This window comes from Aethalodelphis obliquidens, unplaced genomic scaffold (genome assembly GCF_003676395.1).
Source record: "Aethalodelphis obliquidens isolate GAN/ISIS:26980383/991018 unplaced genomic scaffold, ASM367639v1 scaffold1, whole genome shotgun sequence".
Classification (NCBI taxonomy): Eukaryota; Metazoa; Chordata; class Mammalia; order Artiodactyla; family Delphinidae; genus Aethalodelphis; species Aethalodelphis obliquidens.
This window is the reverse complement of record NW_020837945.1, coordinates 18,873,984-18,893,268: the sequence shown is the minus strand read 5'-3', so window position 1 is coordinate 18,893,268 and position 19,285 is coordinate 18,873,984. Positions and strand designations below refer to the sequence as shown.

The 19,285-nt window shown below is 35.9% G+C and overlaps 1 protein-coding gene across 3 annotated transcripts in view; it reads left to right on the top strand.

Annotated features, from left to right (window-relative positions):
• The window catches only part of GABPA (GA binding protein transcription factor subunit alpha), a 36,117-nt gene extending 17,154 nt beyond the window's left edge, over positions 1-18,963 (top strand). For all 3 annotated transcript variants that reach the window (XM_027101969.1, XM_027101960.1, XM_027101980.1), the window contains exons 6-10: positions 4,080-4,274; positions 8,050-8,103; positions 9,035-9,175; positions 9,418-9,610; positions 15,480-18,963. In XM_027101969.1, coding sequence (XP_026957770.1) covers positions 4,080-4,274; positions 8,050-8,103; positions 9,035-9,175; positions 9,418-9,610; positions 15,480-15,708 — 812 coding nt within the window. In that variant the 3' untranslated portion in view covers positions 15,709-18,963. The remainder of the gene's footprint in view (positions 1-4,079; positions 4,275-8,049; positions 8,104-9,034; positions 9,176-9,417; positions 9,611-15,479) is intronic.
• The last annotated feature ends 322 nt before the right edge of the window (positions 18,964-19,285 follow it).

Sequence of the window (19,285 nt, the reverse complement as noted above, 5' to 3'; positions counted from 1 at the left end):
TAAGAACCGTATATAGTGCTGATGAAATTGGGGAAGAGTTTTAGATTGTCACAAGTCTCGACACTGCTGAGAAAGTCAAAGAATGCTGACTGAGTAATATCTATTACATTTGGTCATTAGAGGCTCATTGGTAGATTTAGATAAAAGCAGCTGCTGAGTTGGAGCGACAAAGGTGAATTATAAGAACTAAATAAACATTGTAGAAATGGAGAAAATTGAGTATGAATTGGGGGGGGCAGGTGGGAAGAATGCTGGGGTAATAAATAAATAATATTGAAGGTTCAAGAGTTGGTGGTGACCTGAGTGTATTTGTAGATAAATGGTGTGGAACTAGTGGGAGAAGGAAAGATTAAAGAAGCAAGGATAGGAGTTATTCATAACAAGATAAAAGAGTCCACTTTGAAGGATGAGACCTAAGCCATTCCTCAGAGAATAAGAAAGCTGTTAAGATCAAGTCTAGTGGCAGTGTGGATCTTTTCATTTGCTGTCAATTTCGGGTTTTCTGTGTAGCATCTCAGTCTGGCCCTGTGCTGCCCAGTGCCGTGGTCACCAGTCCCATGTGAGCACTTGAAATATGCCTGGTCTGAATTGAGATATGCTGTAAGAGTAAAACACCCAGTACAAAAGGAAAAGAATGTACAATCTTATAAATTTTTTACCTAGATTACATGTTGAAATGAAAACATTTGGATGTATTAAGTGAAATTATTATCAAAACGAATTTCACCTGTTTCTTTACCTTTTAATGTAGCCATTAGAAAATTTTAAAGTTACATAGTGGCCTGCATTATGTTGGACAGTGCTGATCTACACAATTTCTGCCTTCAGTACTGGGGAGTTTTCCTTCATTATTATTTTGATAATAACCTTCTGTGTTTCTCTGTTCTTTTTCTAGAACTCCTATCAAATCTCCTGGGTTGATCCTCTACATCTTTTTTCTTCCTTATTTTTCATCTTCATATCTATTTGTACTACTTTCTGCCAAATTTTCTTGTCTTTTTTTTAATTATATATTGTTTATTTATTTATTTATTTATGGCTGCATTGGGTCTTCGTTGCTGAGCGCGGGCTTTTCTCTAGTTGCGGCAAGTAGGGGCCACTCTTCGTTGCGGTGCATGGGCTTCAGTTAGTTGTAGCACACAGGCTCAGTAGTTGTGGCTCACGGGCTCAATAATTGTGATGCACGGGCTTAGTTGCTCCGCGGCATGTGGGGTCTTCTCGGACCAGGGCTCGAACCTGTGTCCCCTGCATTGGCAGGAGGATTCTTAACCACTGCACCACCAAGGAAGTCCCTTTCTTTTCTTTATATTGCAACCTGATTTTTAGTTTCAATTTACAAGGGCTATTTATTTTGGTCGTTACCTTTCCATAGCATTCTGATCTTATATTACAGATATCATGTTTTCTCTCCTCTCTATGTTGATTACAGTGAAGTGGAGGTTTATTATTATTATTTTTTTTGTTTGCAGTTTGTTATTGCATTATTTCTGCTTCCTCTGGGTTCTGTTTTTCTGTTTATTTTTGGTCATCTAGTGGATTCCTTTTCGTCTCTCAAATATCTGATTATTTTTGACCATTTGTTCATATTTAAGAGTGAATAACTTTAAAGCTAATTAGTTTGAAGTCTGGAAGGAGTTTGTTGACTATGCTGGTGAAATGGGGTGTTGGTCATTTTATTAAAAGATTTTCCAAGTGTCAGCATGTATAGATCTTTTTCCTGGGTCTCCAAACTTCTCTGGAAAATTGGCCAAACACGTGTCAGGAGTAGAAGGTTGGGGTGAGGATTTAGGGTTGATGTGTGTGTGTAAATGTTGCATTCTGGAAGTGGAAAGGGAAGTGGAGTGGGTGGAGAGGGTCTCACTCTTCGGTTTGTAGACCGGTCTAAAGTGTTCCTGGTGCCTACGTGGTGGGGAGATGCTTCCATTTCTGTCGTTTCCCACTCATGTTCTTGTGAGTTAACATCTTTCAGAAGTTTCTTTAGCATCATTTTACTAAGGACTTAGAGAAAAGAGGCAGGGAGAACATGCATGGCAATTAGTTATGTTAAACTAGAAGACCTGGTATTATTTAAGAAAACAAGGCGGACTAACTATTTTCCCCTAACATGTTTTTTTTTTTTTTTGCGGTACGCGGGCCTCTCACTGCTGTGGCCTCTCCTGTTGTGGAGCACAGGCTCCGGACGCGCAGGCTCAGCGGCCATGGCTCACGGGCCCAGCCGCTCCGCGGCATGTGGGATCTTTCCGGACTGGGGCACGAACCCGTGTCCCCTGCATCGGCAGGCGGACTCCCAACCACGGCGCCACCAGGGAAGCCCCTCCTCTAACTTTTTGATCCTGATACTTTTTTGTTCATGTTTACATAAAATGTGCTTACTTGAACTTTGAAGTGTGTTTCAGGATAGCTTTTCTAACTTTCCAGAACTCCTTCTATTTGTTGTTTTGGAGTAGTATTAAAAAATAGAGCCTCTTGCTTTCTCAGTTCCTGTCAGTTCCTTGACTTCACTTTTATCTGGACCTCCTCTCTCCCTTTCCTTCGTGTTTCGATGCTACTCAATTTCAGTTCCACTCCCACCAGTTTCTCTTTATTGAGTGGTCTTCTCCTCTGGAAGTGATCCTTGGCTTAGTTTGAAAATTTCACAGGTGCTTCACTGCTCCATCCCCTTTAAAGCTGACCATGGACCTTTGTATTCCTCTGCTACTGGGTTGGGCAAAACTGTGCTTTCAAAGAATACTTCCTGGCTGTGTTCAGTTTTTCGCATGCTCGGGATGGAGAGTGAGATGTTCCTTTGCTTCCCTCTGCTTTCTCCTGCACAGATGCTGATACCATACAGCTCTTGTGACTGTTACTGCTTTGTCTTCACCTGCATGTATTTTGGGTTTCATGGGGATATCATGTCACCTGGTTTAGTTGTAAATGTCCATGGATTTTTGGTTTTGCTCTCTAGTTGCTTTTAGTGGTGGGTTTTGTTTTGTTTTATGTGTGCATTCAGAGAAATTTTAAAACTTTGCTGCCATCTTCTTAGAATCTTCCTTCCTTAACTTCCTTGTGAAAAAAATCAAATAAAAAATCAATTCTGTGGCTTGCAATCCTGTATTATGTTTGATTCATTTTTACTGTAAATTGGCTCTTGATAAGTACCTGAGTGTTATTTTTCCTCACTTATTTTCTTATTGAATAGCATGCATCTTGGGGGCATATAATCAATACCATTTGGATAGATGACCTTCTCCGTGCAGAAATACCTATACCAAAATTAATTCAGCTAGTATTTATTAAAATTCTGTGAGTAGAAATTCCGTTACATGCCAGGGATACAATCATGAACTATTTACACATGTTGACCATCTTTTTTATTTGTGAATTCATTCAGTAGTAAAAAATGATGAAGAAAATGAAACTATTTGGATTCACCTTTTATAGATTTAACAAATGTACGCACAAAGCGCCGTGGTAAGCTTTGAAGATTCAGTGGTTTACAAGACACAGTCCTTATATTTAAGACCTCAAGGTTTTATGGGGGGACAGCTGAGTAGACATGCAATTAGCGTGTTGTATTGTAAGTGCTACCATAAGGGTAAGTGCAGGAACAACTAGCTTTTTACAAGAAGTAAAAGTGAGGAAAGAGTACGTTCATATTTTGGAGAATACGTCTCCCCAGAAACCCCTTACAATTTTATTTTTTCAGTGCATCAAATCATACACTACGACAAAATAATTTTTTAAAACTTGTTTAATTTACTCCATTTTCTACAAGGTAATCATGTATTTTATTCTTCCATTTGGCCCACTGGAGAGCAGTTTTGCATTTTGTTTTTCTTGATAAAATTCCAGACTAACTGATGTAGAAATAAGGGAATCCATCAAAAATTTAGATTAAGAAATTGAAAAGGAGCTAAGGAGAAAATAGAGCATAAGAATCTTTTTTATTTCATATAATGAGTTTATTTACTTCACTTACTTGTAAAAAAAAGAAACCTGTCTGGATTTTATCTGCGTGTTTGTGTGTGTTTACAAGTTAACTGTAAATTTATATAATATCTAAGATGCAACTAGGCCAATGGTAATATTTTTCTCTTTAGATCCCATACAGTGGTCCACAGACCAAGTCCTGCATTGGGTGGTTTGGGTAATGAAGGAATTCAGCATGACCGATATAGACCTCACTACACTGAATATTTCCGGAAGAGAACTCTGTAGTCTCAACCAAGAAGATTTTTTTCAGCGGGTTCCTCGGGGAGAAATTCTCTGGAGTCATCTGGAACTTCTTCGAAAATGTATAAAATTGAAATTATTGTCTATTTGCATTGTAGCTTAAGTTTAGTTTTATTTCTTTATAACTTTGTTTTCATCTAAATTGTTCATTGATAATAGCAATAATAATTAACATTTATTAATTGTGTAAGGTTGTACTGAGAGCTTTATATGTATTATCTCATTTGATCTCGTACTAATGCCACAGATCATTACTTTCCTTATCTCTTCAGATACGAATCTGAGGCTTAGCGAGCCCCTACAAGGTTATAGAACCTAGGGTGAGGCAGAGCCAGGCTCCAAACCCAGGCAAACTAACCCTAGAATCCAAGTTCTGAAGTAAGATTCTATGCCCTGCATTTAGCTCTGTTCATATATTCTAGTTGTTGACTTCTGTTTCATCAGTCAGTCCTGTCCTTTATGCTCATCTTCTAGAAATTTAAGATTATTTGTTCACAGGTGGCTTCCCTCGCATTCCCTTCATTATTGGGATTAAATCTTTTAAAATATCTTTTAATTGAATGGGATCTTAAGGGAGAAAGGGGAAGTGTAAGTATGCAACACACCATCTTGAATTGGAAGCCACAGATTATAGTGTTACCATGTTGCTTGACAGACATTATTATGATTAAGGCTGTCCAACAAAAAGAGCTCAAATAGATGTAAATTATTTTGCTTGAATTTTAATCCATCTTATATTTCAGTGACTGTTAAAATATCTTAGCAGTAACCCATTCCCTGACACTGTTAAATAAATCAGGAATGCTAGCCAAACCCATATAGTTTTCAGAATGTGTGAATAGGACATTCTGACTTTGTTTTATAACGGTTATGGATGAAAATGTAACTGGTAGCATTTCATCCTACTGTGTACCCAGTAAGGGGACAGATCTGGTAGAGGGATTTTTCACAATCATTTAATGCTTAGGGTTTTTATCTGCTGTTGAATAAGAAATGAGCTCTGTAGAGAAGCTTTCCTTCATTGTTTTTATTGGTAATATCTCTCTTGTGTTGGTTCTCTTAAATATCAGGAGGAGAAAAATATTTAAAAGACTTATTACATTCATTATATTTACACGGTTTATTTCCAGTTTCAGTTCCTATTAGATAAATAAGTTGAATGTTCAGGTTGAAAGTTTATCCTTGGCTTCGCAGGTTTTCTTCTCTGCAGAGCTTTTCAGCTGAGTAAGGTAAATTCCTGAATTGTTTCAGGTTTTTAACATGTAAGTTATGTTTACAGAAACATTTTCTTGTAGGGACTCTCGAGAATAGAACAAGGGCAGTGTTTAGACTACAGTTTAGTTTTTCTCAAATTCATGGTTTTCGCTCTGTCTCCCAGGTCAGCACTTTTTGGTTGTTTCTCTCTGGTTCGCCCAGTGCTTCTCAAATGTTAAAGCTCATTCGGAGACTTTTCCTAGTACAGGGGGCAGAGAAATCTTGTGTATCTTTCCATCTCCTTGCAGTCAGTGGTAGGATGGGTCTTCTTCAGAAGAGCTCTGCTCTGGAATTGTTTTGTTTTCAAAAGTAACAAAGCCCCAGAGCCTAGATGAGTATCTTAGGGAATTCCTTGCTATCTGGCCGTGGTTCTTTGCCTGGTGAGGAAATCCCATCTGGTTTGGGAATCTAATTCTCAGAATCTGGGAATGGATAGGTTGGTGTGTAAGGCTATTTCTGGCAGACTTTCTATAATTCACAAGCCTTACCTCCCAGAACAGGCTCCTTTGGGCACAGTCTAGTTCTCTGGCCCCTCCTGTAGAGTGAAGTCTACAGCATATTTCTGAAAGGCATTTATTAACCCAGCATTTATTATCTTTTCCTCAATGATCTATCAAGGAGACACAGTACTGAACAGATAGAGCTCCATCTTTACATATTTGTGTTAGTTTTCCCACCTGAGCCACCAGCTTCCTGCAGCTTCCCTTCTTGTGAAACTTCATCCAAGTCCTACAATACATGGGGAAGATAATTAGGAAATGTTCCAGTAGTACCAGCTCTATGATGTCCTTCTTCGTATGAATATGTCTTCTGCCACCAAAGGCACAAAGCTCTCAGTTTGCTGAGGGTCTTATTTAGAAAAAAGAATTGCCTTATACCTTTAGTGTCCAAAGTTTCTTCATAAAATGCCTCCATAGGCTCAGAGCTTTGCCCCTTAGGGCTCTGCTTCCTTCATGTATGACCAGGATTTGAGGGCTATAGAGGAATGTGATATTTAGAGTGCCTGTATGGTCTTGGACCAGCCTTTCCAAAGCCCCTCTCTTTTTGTGTTCTGCCTTGTTATCTTGAGAGTTCCCCAGGAAACAAACCAAACTCCACTCTGAAAATCAGGGCTGAGAAGCTGATCTTACAGATCAGTAATGCCTGTGCTGTGTGGTGGTGACTCCCTTTCGCCTCTTTTTGGTCTAGGGCACTGTGTTTATTTACAGTCACGAATGGAACAATTTCATTCCAATAGCACTTTGCCTTTTCAAGTTACTTTTGTAAAATCTGAGGGAAAATATACCACAAATATAAAGCATGCATTTTTCTTCAAGAGGGACAGTGGTTCTTGGGGAGAAGGCTCAGAACTAGGAATGTGGATAAAAGAATAGTGTCTTCAATTTACTGAAAAGTTAACTATGTTTCAGGCATTGTGCTTCTTAAAAATATTTTCCTTTAATCCTTACAACCACCTCATACAGTGGTAGGTGGGGGTATCTCATTTCAATATGAAGAAATCAGTGGTGAAGTTGGTTGAATAATTTACCACAGTCACACAGCCAGTAAGTGAGTGCTAAGATCAGAACCCAGATCTGAGGCTAGTTCCATGTAATTGTTTAAACTCCCAAACTCAGGACCCCCCAAAGAAAGCTCCCATCTGACAAGTAGGATTCAGATCTCTTTTTAGCTTCCCAGTCCTCTCCAGCTCTGTGTCTTTAGTTGGATCCTGGCATGGCATCCTAAGTAGAACTGTGTTGGGAGCCCAGGCCCCAGGACTCACTCAGTACACAGATGACTGCTGGTAGGTGCTATTTCAGTTCAAGAGAGAAGCATCCAGTCTATGATGGGCACTAAATAGGCTGAAGGAATATAGACTGGGAAGTGAAACTCTTGTCTGAGAGGTAAAGAATACCATTTAAGTAGGGAATAGCAACAGATGAGTAATGAATGGTTCTCCAACGGGTCACTAGGACCTTTTACACTGTAACTCATGTCGAGAGCTGTATTTGTAGACATGTTAAATTATTTAGTTCAGTTGTGACACTGAGGACAGCTACAATTCCACTGAAAATTTGGCTGTCTTTAAGAAGAAGCATTCTAAAGTTAAAGCCGTTTTATTAAAAAATGGATGTTAGTTAAGTAAATTATGACACTCTCTCAGATCATCTTGAAGAGAAAGAGCCTTTTTGATGAAGAAAGTGTATCTAAATAATTTCATTGTGATGTATATTCTCATCTTTGATCTGATCTTTAAGATTTCCTATTTTATATAAAACATAGATAAATAGATTTAGAATAGGTATTTACATTTAGAAAACCCTGGTTCTCTGAATAACTTTTCTGAACATGAAAAGAATTTGGAACTTTCCTTCTACTTCTCTTAAAAATATCTTTTCCCTGTAAAATGATGATCAAGGATCTTTTTAAGTTATTATGCCAATAAGTTTCAGTTGTTTGATGTTTTGCTTTTTTGTTTGCTTGGTTTTTGTTTTAGTTGTGGAGGTTTTTTTTGTTTTTTTTTTTTGTTTTGAATTTTTACTGGATTGGAGTTTGCATTTCTGGTTTAAGTGAAAACAAAAAATTTTTGTGTGTGTTCTTCAGATGTATTGGCAAGCCAAGAACAACAGATGAATGAGATAGTTACAATTGATCAACGTGAGTATTCATGTGCCCATAATGTGTGGCCCATTTATCAATAAGAAACGTTTTCTTTATTTAGTACTGCAAGGTAGTAAAAAGAAAAACTAATTTTTAAATTTCATATGAAGTATTTTAGATATACAAAGAAATAATAAAGTATAACCAACATCTGTGTATACCATAAGAGATAAAACTTTATATATCAGGTCTACCTGTTGTAGATCCCATTTTAAATGACTATCCTGAACTTGATGTTTATTATTCTATGCATATTTTATCTTTTTACCAACTTACGTAACCATAAACACTTTAGGGCATTGTTGATTACATGTCTGAACTTTTGGGGAAAAATGGTGCTATACTGTGCATATCCTTTTGTAACTCGCTTTTTTGTTTAACATTTATGAGACCCATGTTGATAAATGTAGCTCAATTTTATTTTCACTGCTGTATATTATTTTTAAAACTTTGTGAACATCATTGAATGAATATTGTAAGAATGCTTGTGAGATTCTCTGGTTGTAATATCATGGGGTTTCTACCCTTTCAACCTTACTAGGTAAGACCAAAGTTTTTCTCAAAGGGGGTATGTTTGTACTCTTATCAGCGGTGGAACGTGAATTCTCATTTGTCCACATTCTCCAAAATTTGATAAACCATTTTTTATGATCAAATATTTTAAAAAATAGATTTTTTAAAATAACTTTAATGTATCACTAGATTTATCACATCATTAAGTTTTTCCAAAATAAGGAAACCAACTTTTATTCGCTATGTTAAGATTCACAAACTGTAATACAGACATCATACCTTATCCTCTGAACTTGTGCTGAGGTAATTAGATGGGCATTAGTTAAACTAATTGCATTTTATTTCTTTCAGTAATTTTTTTCACTGTTTGTATTGGAAGGAGAAAAAAAATTTTTTTCCTTGTCTTGCTTTGCAGCTGTGCAAATTATTCCAGCATCAGTGCAGTCTGCTACAACAACAGCCATTAAAGCTATAAATAGTAGTGCAAAGGCAGCTAAAGTACAAAGAGCTCCAAGGATTTCAGGAGAAGATAGAAGTTCACCTGGGAACAGAACAGGTATTTTTGCATTATCATCTGGTATTTATAAAATTTGTCGAATTATGTATATTTCGTTTTATTTCACAGTATGAAAATGTGAATATGGACTGTTTCTCTGGCGATACTTAGACAGCATTTGTAAAAAAAATTTGTGTTTTTAGTATGGCTGAGGTATGCACCAGAAGACCTGTGTGTTGTCTTTTGCCTTCTGTTAATCCGTAGCATTGTGGTCAATATTTGTCATTCTTGTCAATTTTTAGGAAACAACGGCCAAATCCAACTGTGGCAGTTTTTGCTAGAACTTCTTACTGACAAGGATGCTCGAGACTGCATTTCTTGGGTTGGTGATGAAGGAGAATTTAAGCTAAATCAGCCCGAACTGGTTGCACAAAAATGGGGACAACGTAAAAATAAACCTACAATGAACTATGAGAAACTTAGTCGTGCATTAAGGTAAGAATTTATTACTTTTCTTTAAGTATCAAACCTTTCTAAAAAATAGCTAAGAAAAAAATAGAATAAGAATTCTAGTGTAAACACTGTTATGTAATGATGTTAAAATACTTGTTTATAAAATGTTTTCTTTATATAAATAAAACTAAAATTTTTCACATTTATGTTAAAAATTACTTCTTAAAAAGATTTTTAGTAATAATTTGAGGTACGTAGAGTTTTTTGAAAGATGATTCTAAGGTTTTTATCTGATTTAAAAGCATGTACTATGTTTAAAACCAACATATGTAATCTTTGAGGTTTCTGTTATTTACATAACAGATGCTGTCGTTTGGTATAGGTGAACTGAATGAGTGTAAATTCTAGCAAATACGTAGATATTGTCAATTTTTATAATTAGATGCAAAGTGTCAACCCATTTCCCTGTTTTTCCTTCCCCCACAATATGCCAAAATCTGAATATCCAAACTTTACATCAGTTAAATTGGAGTAGAATAATTATAATTTCTCGTAAGTGGTATGAAAGTTTTTGACATAATTACTGTCATAAATTATGCTTACTACAGCGATAGAAATTCAGTATGTACACTTAAGTATCTGAGAAGTAGGATATATAGGAATTGTGTCTATATTTTTGGAAGAGTGAATTTGGTAAAGCAGTTCTGCAGTTTACCTCTGTATTCCTAAATAACATGCTTTTACTGCTACTTTATGTTTCACTGGAGCATTGTTTGTGAATTTCACACAGAGATTACGATTTACCTCTCATTATTAACACACATACCCTTCCCATCCCTTCATCCAAGTGTAATATAATTATGTGGAAGTGTTGATTAGATCAGTATTCATTGTTACAGGATCATGGCATGTAAGTACCATTACATAGTTTATCATGATTATTTTTCTTTTCCAGAATGACCATTTGTTTTCCTTAGCATACATAAGTAACTACAGTGCTTTATTTTCAATGTACTTATCACTTATTCAGTCTCAAACACTTTGCCAACTATATGAAGATCCTTTCTGTATAATCAGTTTTGACAGTTGATGTGATTGTGTACATACAAGTCCCCTCAAAATTACAGATGAATTATTAGAATTAATAGTTAAGATGTCACTTCTCCCCAGATTGGTCTAACTTTCAATGCAGTAACCGCCTGAATAAATGTTTTCATAGAACTTGACAAGATAATTGTAAAATTTATATAGGAATATAAGGTATCGCAATAACCAGGACACCTGAAGAAGATTAATTAACAAAGTGGGAAGACTTGCTCTACAGGATATTGAGACTCACTGTAAAGCTACAACAACAGTAAGACAGTGATCTATTTGCTTAGGATAGACAAATAGACCAAGGATTAGAGTAGATAGCCCGAATAGAACCAAGAATGTAGGAACATTTGATTTAAAGATGGCGGTGGGGGAAAGACCTACTTTTCAATCAGTAGTGCTGGGACAGTTGACTATCCATATTGACCCCTTCCTCATAGCATACTAAAAATCAATTCTATGTCGCTTGTAGCTCTAAATGTGAAAGTAAAATAGGGAGGCATCTAGAAATACCTACTTGACTTCAGTAGATGAGGAAAGACATTAACAGAGCCAAAAGCACTAACATAATGGAAAAGATCAATAAATTGGACTACATTTAAATTTAAAACTTCCGGTCATCAGAAACCATCATTAGGAGGGTGAAAGTCAAGCCACACATATCTGACGTAAGACTCTTACCTGGAATATGTAAAGAACTCTTACAAATCCATAGGAGAATTAGGAAAAATGGGCAGGAAACTTAAGCAGACATATTAGACTAGAGATTGTCCAAATGGCCGATGAACATATGCAGTGGTGCACAACCTCATTAGTAATCAGGGAAATGTATTTTATTTATTTATTTATTTATTTATTTATTTATTTTTATTGGCTGCGTTGGGTCTTTGTTGCTGTGCGCGGGCTTTCTCTAGTTGTGGCAAACAGGGCCTACTCTTCGTTGCGGTACACGGGCTTCTCATTGCGGTGGCTTCCCTTGTTGCGGAGCACGGGCTCTAGGCGCACAAGCTTCAGTAGTTGTGGCACGCGGGCTCAGTAGTTGCAGCACACGGGCTTAGTTGCTCCGTGGCATGTGGGGTCTTCCCGGACCAGGGCTTGAACCCGTGTCCCCTGCGTTGGCAGGCGGATTCTTAACCACTGCACCACCGGGGAAGTCCAGGGAAATGTATTTTAAAACCACAATAAAATGGTACAGTGTACATCCCAGAGTGGCTAAAATTAAAATAATTGCTTTTAAAATTAAAACCAAGTGTTGGTGAGGATATGGAGCAGTGGGAATGCTTCTACACTTTTGGTAGGAATGTAAACTGTGACCGATAACCCAGTAGTTTGTCTTCTAAGGATGTACCAGACAAAAATGTACATATATGTTCACATGGATGCTTATAACAGCATTATATATAACATCCCCAAACCAGAAAACACCCAGGTATCTATCAACAGTAGAGTGAATAAGTAAACTATAATATACAAAGGGAATACTGTGTATCCATTAAAAATGCACTGATATGGGTGAATGTCACAAACATAATATTCAGTGAAAAAAATCCAGACCCAAAAGAGTACATACTGGATTTATATAGTAGAGTTTTAAAAAAAACCAGCAAAACTAAATTACAGCATTTATGGATGCATGTTTGGGTGATAAGACTATAAAAAGAAGCAATGGAATTATCATGAAACAGGATTGTGTAACCTTTTGGAGCAAGGGAGGAGTGATGATGGGGAGGCGCTGCAGAGGAGCTCTAGGGTGCTGACAGTGTTCTGTGTCCTGACCTGAGTAGTTAACAGGTGACTGTTTGCTTTGTAATAAATCACTGAGCTGTTCGCTTTTGTGTCCTTTCTGTTTGTGTAATATATTTCCCAATTTAAAAGTTTTTTAAAAATACAAGTAAAAAAAGGGGGTGGGGAGAAAAGAAATCATATCCATGAAAATACAGGCATCGAGGCTTCCCTGGTGGCACAGTGGTTAAGAATCCACCTGCCAATGCAGGGGACACAGGTTCGAGCCCTGGTTTGGGAAGATCCCAAATGCCACAGAGCAGCTAAGTCTGTGTGCCACAACTACTGAGCCTGTGCTCTAGAGCCCGCGAGCCACAACTACTGAGCCCATGTGCCACAACTACTAAAGCCCACGCACCTAGACCCCGTGCTTCACAACAAGAGAAGCCACCTTAATGAGAGGCCTGCGCACCGCAATGAAAAGTAGCTCCGCTCGCTGCAGCTAAAAAGAAAGCCTGTGCTCAGCAACAAAGACCCAACACAGCCATAAATGAATGAATGAATGAATGAATGAAAGAAAATACAGGCATTGTGTACCTTTCTACTTTCTTCATTTTAGGGGGGAAACAGTGAGTGCTGTTATATGTGGTCATATGACGCATCTACTAGATTGAGGAAGTATTAAGTAAAATTGTTAATTTAAATGAGAACGTATGTGTATGACATTTTATAACATCTTACCAAGAAACATACGATTATACCAGCTCCAGTTTTGTTTTAGAAATGTAAAACCACTTTCCCTCTTCATTTTCCTTTTTTCCCAAGTGTCTTATTTGTTACAGCCTTACATATTATGTCGAAATTTTCTTAAGAAATTGAAATGCCTACAGCATTTTAACTGGATGACAAGCATTGGTGGTTTGTGGGCTGAGATCTAAATTCTGTATTAATGTAATTGACAAAAAAGGAGACAGGAGACTATGCCCAGTGTGTTATATCTCTCACTGGGAAAGTGAACATAACCATTATACTTTAGCTGTTCTAGAATTAGGGAAAGATGACATAATTTCCTGCATGTAGTCTTTCTGAGTGATTTTTATAATAAAATCCTGCTAAATGTGATCGTTTGTACCACTGGTACTTTTGCAAATAGCTGTTGCTTTTGTAACAGCTCTTCATCAAATGGTGCAAATGGGCAGTGCAGTTTTAAAATAAAGGCTCCAAAATCTGCCAGCCCAGAAAAGTTTCGACTTACCTTTTTTTTCCTATTATTGGAATTGGCAGTGCATAGGGGTAAATAAAGTCTGTTTTCCAAAGTATAAATCCAACTGTTTTATATCCATAGAAAACAGCAGTAAACCAGACTTCTAGAGTGATTTCCCCAAATGTACCTGTGCAGGTTAAGAAACATTGTTTCTTTATGATGTCCTCTTTTATGTTTTTCTGTATCCTCTCTCTTTTTTTTTTTTCAAGCCCTTTTGCTTACTCTTTTGAGGCTCCCTATTGGTTTGGAGAATTTCTCTGTAAGGGGAGAGCCTTTACATATTAAAATGATAAAGATGAAAGCATAGCTACATAATAAAGGATTTTGTACGAGACAGAGAGGAAATGGACATTCCAACAATCCAAAGAATATGTATATTAAATTTTTATTCATATTATATGAATAAAGCTATATATCAATATAGCTTCTATTTTCTAGAGGGCTATATGTGGCAGTCATTGTGTGCTAAGCACTTTACAAAGATAATCCTTTTAATCTTCAACAATTCTATTAGTGTTAATACTGTTTTTAATGTCATTTTATAAATGAGGAATAAAAGCTTAGAGAAAATATGCCTTCCCTGTGGTCACAAAGGGTAATAAGTTGAGATGTTAGGTTTTGAATCTCGGCGTTCTGATTCAGAGCCCTTATTCTTAGGCTCTATTACTGCTCCCAAGGTTTTTTGTTTTGCTTAGTAATGTTTATTTTTAAATCAGTGTTTCATCGTAATTTTTGAAAATATGTTTTGAAGATTTAGTACATAAAATTTGAGTGCTTAGCATTGAAATTTTAGTTAATGTTCTGAAGTTTCCTTGGATAATAACATTAAATATTTTATATAGACTCAGTGTTAATTGCTATTGTGATAGATACAATACTAGTCTTCTTCTTATGGAATAATCTGTGAAATATTGTAAGAAGTCCAAATTTTTAAATTTTATTTATTTATTTATTTACATCTTTATTGCAGTATAATTGCTTTACAATGGTGTGTTAGTTTCTGCTGTATAACAAAGTGAATCAGCCATACATAAACATATATCCCCATATCTCTCCCCTCTTACATCTCCCTCCTACCCTCCCTATCCCACCCCTCTAGGTGGTCACAAAGCACTGAGCTGATCTCCCTGTGCTATGCAGCTGCTTCCCATTAGCTATCTATTTTACGTTTGGTAGTGTACATACGTCCATGCCACTCTGTCACTTCGTCCCAGCTTACCTTTCCTCCTCCCCGTGTCCTCAAGTTCATTCTCTACGTCTGCATCTTTACTCCTGTCCTGCCTCTAAGTTCTTCAGAACCATTTTTTTTTAGATTCCATATATATGTGTTAGCATACGGTATTTGTTTTTCTCTTGCTGACTTACTTCACTCTGTATGACAGACTCTAGGTCCATCCACCTCACTACAAATAACTCAATTTTGTTTCTTTTTATGGCTGAGTAATATTCCATTGTATATATGTGCCACATCTTCTTTATCGATTCATCTGTCAGTGGACACTTCCATGTCCTGGCTGTTGTAAATAGAGCTGCAATGAACATTGTGGTACATGATTCTTTTTGATTTATGGTTTTCTCAGGGTATATGCCCAGTAGTGGGATTGCTGGGTTGTATGGTAGTTCTGTTTCAAATTTTATTTTCTGTTTTGTTTGTTTTGGTTTTGGCCGCACCACACAGCCTGTGGGATCTTAGTTCTGCAACCGGGGATCGAACCCGGGTCCACGGCAGTGAAAGCCCACGTCCTAATCACTGGACCACCAGGAAATTCCCAAGAAGTCCAAATTTAAAATTTTTTTATATAGTCCTAATGTGTTTTCTCTTTTTTAAAGGTATTATTATGATGGGGACATGATTTGTAAAGTTCAAGGCAAGAGATTTGTATACAAGTTTGTCTGTGACTTGAAGACTCTTATTGGATACAGTGCAGCAGAGTTGAACCGTTTGGTCACAGAATGTGAACAGAAGAAACTTGCAAAGATGCAACTCCATGGAATTGCCCAGCCAGTCACAGCAGTAGCCCTGGCTACTGCGTCTCTGCAAACAGAAAAGGATAATTGAGCCCAGGACCTTTTGGGAGTCCAAGGTCTTTCTTAAATGTTAGAGCAAGTATTGCTCTTACCTTTATTACTGAATTTGAATCTTCTTTTATTTCTAGACTGTACAATCTGATGCATGATTTTTTTATAAATATTTCATACTCTTGTGAATTTGGATCTTTTTACTTTGAGCATATATTTTAGAAAATGTGTATGTTAAACGATCACCACAATGTCTTTAGGCAGGTTCATTGTGGGATAGTTTGTTAACAGTCAAGAAAGCTAAACTGGTCAGTATTAATGTCTAGCCCAACCAAAAATAGCCAGTAGCTATTGATGAAAAATAAACGAAAGTATCTCCAGGAAACAGTCTGGCTTAACTATTTTTTGAAAATATAACTGTTTCCCCTCTCTGCTGCTTTAGATGTTGCTTTACAGAACCAGATGTTGCTTATAGAACCAGAAAATGGAATTTTTCACAGCTGAAGCATGTATGCCTGTTTCATCTAATCAAGCAGAGCTAAAATAGTCATATCAAATAAAATTATAATATTAATAAATTACTAAACTAAGAGCATCACGTTATTAATTTATATATTTGCAAGCAAAGGACAGTAGAAGACTGGCAGAGGAACAGTGCTGAAGAAAGAGATCCAGGTTTAAATCTGGCTTTACTCAAGCCAATTTTAAGGATTTACTGTATAGCTATTTCATAATGTCAGGCCAAGAATTTAAATTATTATAAGAGAGGCATTAAATTCTAATAAACCAACTATTACAAAAATTCTCAAATGATCTCTGCTTTCCCTATCAGAGATTTAAAAAACTGAAAAAGTGTACCTCAACCTGAAAATAAAAGTTTGGTTTAGTTTGGTTTGGTATGGCTTTCTTTTTTTTTTTTTTTAATTACACTGTAGTGCTGGTTTATTATACAAAGCAGCTTATATAAGTCCTGGGTTTCTGATGAAGTGAAGACTTTAAATCAGTCAGTAGTACTTTACCTTTCAAGACATTAGTAAATTACTTGCAAATAGTTTTAAAAGGACATTTTGAACTCCAGTGTAGGCAGTCTTCTTAAAACAAAATTTCCCATTTATTTAATTTTTTCCTTTGAATATTATATATGAGTGTACAGATATCTATATACATGTCCAGTTGACCATCTTATACATATATACATGTACACACATATAAATGAAGACATAATATTCAAAGCAAAGATATTTCAAAAGGTGATAACTCATTTAAAAAATTCTTTAAAAATTAAATAACTCTTACGTACGTAAAACTCCTTACTTACCACAAGCCAACAGTAAACAGAAATGGCTAGAAATGTCTTTTTTTCTTGCTTGCTGTGCTTGGTTTCCTTGCTTTTTTTCTTTTTGTTTTAAGGTATTACGCACGAATCATGATATGAGATACTGGCAAATAATCCTCTTATAGCAGAAGATTGATTCTCAAATATTACTTTATGTATCTTCTCCCTCATCATCGCCTTTAAATCCATCCCTCTAAACAGCTTAATAAGAGCTCAATACTTTTGACTAACTAGGAGGAAAGTGCCATGCTAATGCAGTCAAAGAGGCACTGTTAGCAGTTGCTGCCACTAGTAGCAAATAGTGGTTTGGAGAGAACCATAGGGACAGGGATCTTAGGAACAAGGAGTAGAGGAGGGCGTCTGTGACCTCCTTTTCTGGTAACCTCACATCATAATATTAAGTGTTATGCTGTACGACTGCAACATGTAATGTCAGGTCATTTATGTTTTTATTATGTCTATGTCTAAGTCCTTTAAGACCCTGCAGTAGAATCTAAAAAGAATAAAATTTGTAATTTCCATTTTTACGTTTTTATAAACACATACAGAGTAGACTGACAAATTATTAGTTTAATTTGGATGCTGTGATTGCAAGGATATCTGAATAGAATAGCAATATGAAATAATATATAGAAGCTCTAGTTCAGATAACAGCTAAAAAGAAGGTTTGCACCATCCTCTTATGGCCTGGGAAGTTGACAAGTCACTTACAGTTTTAAAATAATAATAATAAAATTTACTCTTCTGGTATATTTTTCAAGAGCTTAAAATTATTGACTTTTTGATTTAAAATACTTTGGGGGAGACACGTTAAAGTTTTAGCCAAGATGACAGATTTCCGTTATGTCTCAACTGTATGTATATATATTTTTAAGACAAGGAACACCCATATTTCTTCTAGATCCCTAAAATCAAACTATTATTTCTTTTTTCCTTATGGGTTCCTCAGATACTTTTTTTTAAAGAACCGCATTCTATCCATTTTCTTCCTTTTGCAGTTTTTATTTTATTCCTCATCATTTGAACAGAGACAGTTCTCATACATGATCAGGTGCTGTTTCTTTTTTCTTCTTTGCCTCTCACCATTGTTTTATGCACCATAAGTAATGAGATTAATTTCCCCAGTTGACTCAAGAAACTTCTGTTACTTTGTCTCAACTTATAAATAAACTATTTCCGTTGTCCTTATTGAGGTTGCAGTTATCAGAAGCCAAGTAGTTTTTTCTTTTGTTGAAAGATAACTTGTGTTCTGAAAGAAAATATAATTTGCTCTGCTTTTATGAATAAATTTTCCAGAGAAGAATTTACAATATATTCAAAAGGGAGAAAGATAAAATTATTGGCCATCTTCCATACCATGTAAGTACAAAAATAATGAAGTGTGTTCATTTTTGTTTTAAAACTTTTTTTCCACATGAGATTCTCATTGAGCCAACTTTCATACATATCTTGCTGGCCTTAAGTTTAGAAATTTGTGTTGGCATCAGAAAATCCAACAAATTAGGCAGAATTACTCTGTGGTTGATTGTCACATGAATCGACTCATCACATTTATTTTTGTGTCAGTCTGTGTCAGTTAATTAGGAAAAATTGTTTAGTTGTTTTTCTCCCCTGAATAAATGGTGAAATTCAACTATGATATTTCTTTAAAGGATTGTGCCTCCGAATATTTTAGGTGAGGTCTGCTGTTTTACATATTCATCATTTTATGCTACTGCCTTTTAAAAAGAACTAATGTATCTTTGAAATAGCACAAAAATGTTTTAAAATTCATAATTTCAAAACAACATGTGACTAACTTAATGTCTTCATATCTAGAGGGTATAAAAATATTGATATTTCAGTGATATTTCACTTGCTGCCAGAAAAAAATATTCTCAATCTTTTGTAAGAGGGAAGAGGATTTTTGCATACATTTTTACTCTTTAAATAAAGACACTTGTACTGTCATAACAACAATTATGTATTTGTGGCTTTTTTTTTGTAATTTTACATAAGACAGTTATTTTCTATTTTTACTCAGATAAAAAATATTTGTGCATAAAATGTAAAAATAGTAAAATGAGAAAAATAAAACTATTATACAGTATATTTCTGTTTTTTAGAATTTTTTTCCCCATCATACAGATAGTCTCAAATTCCTGGGATATTAGGTTAGATGAAAATATGACAGTTCACATCTAGTATATAATTCCCATATACTTTTTTAAAAACTATCAATTTGGGAAGAACAAATTCCACTGAACTAAAATTAGGTGTTAGAGAGTTTAGTCTTTTTAAG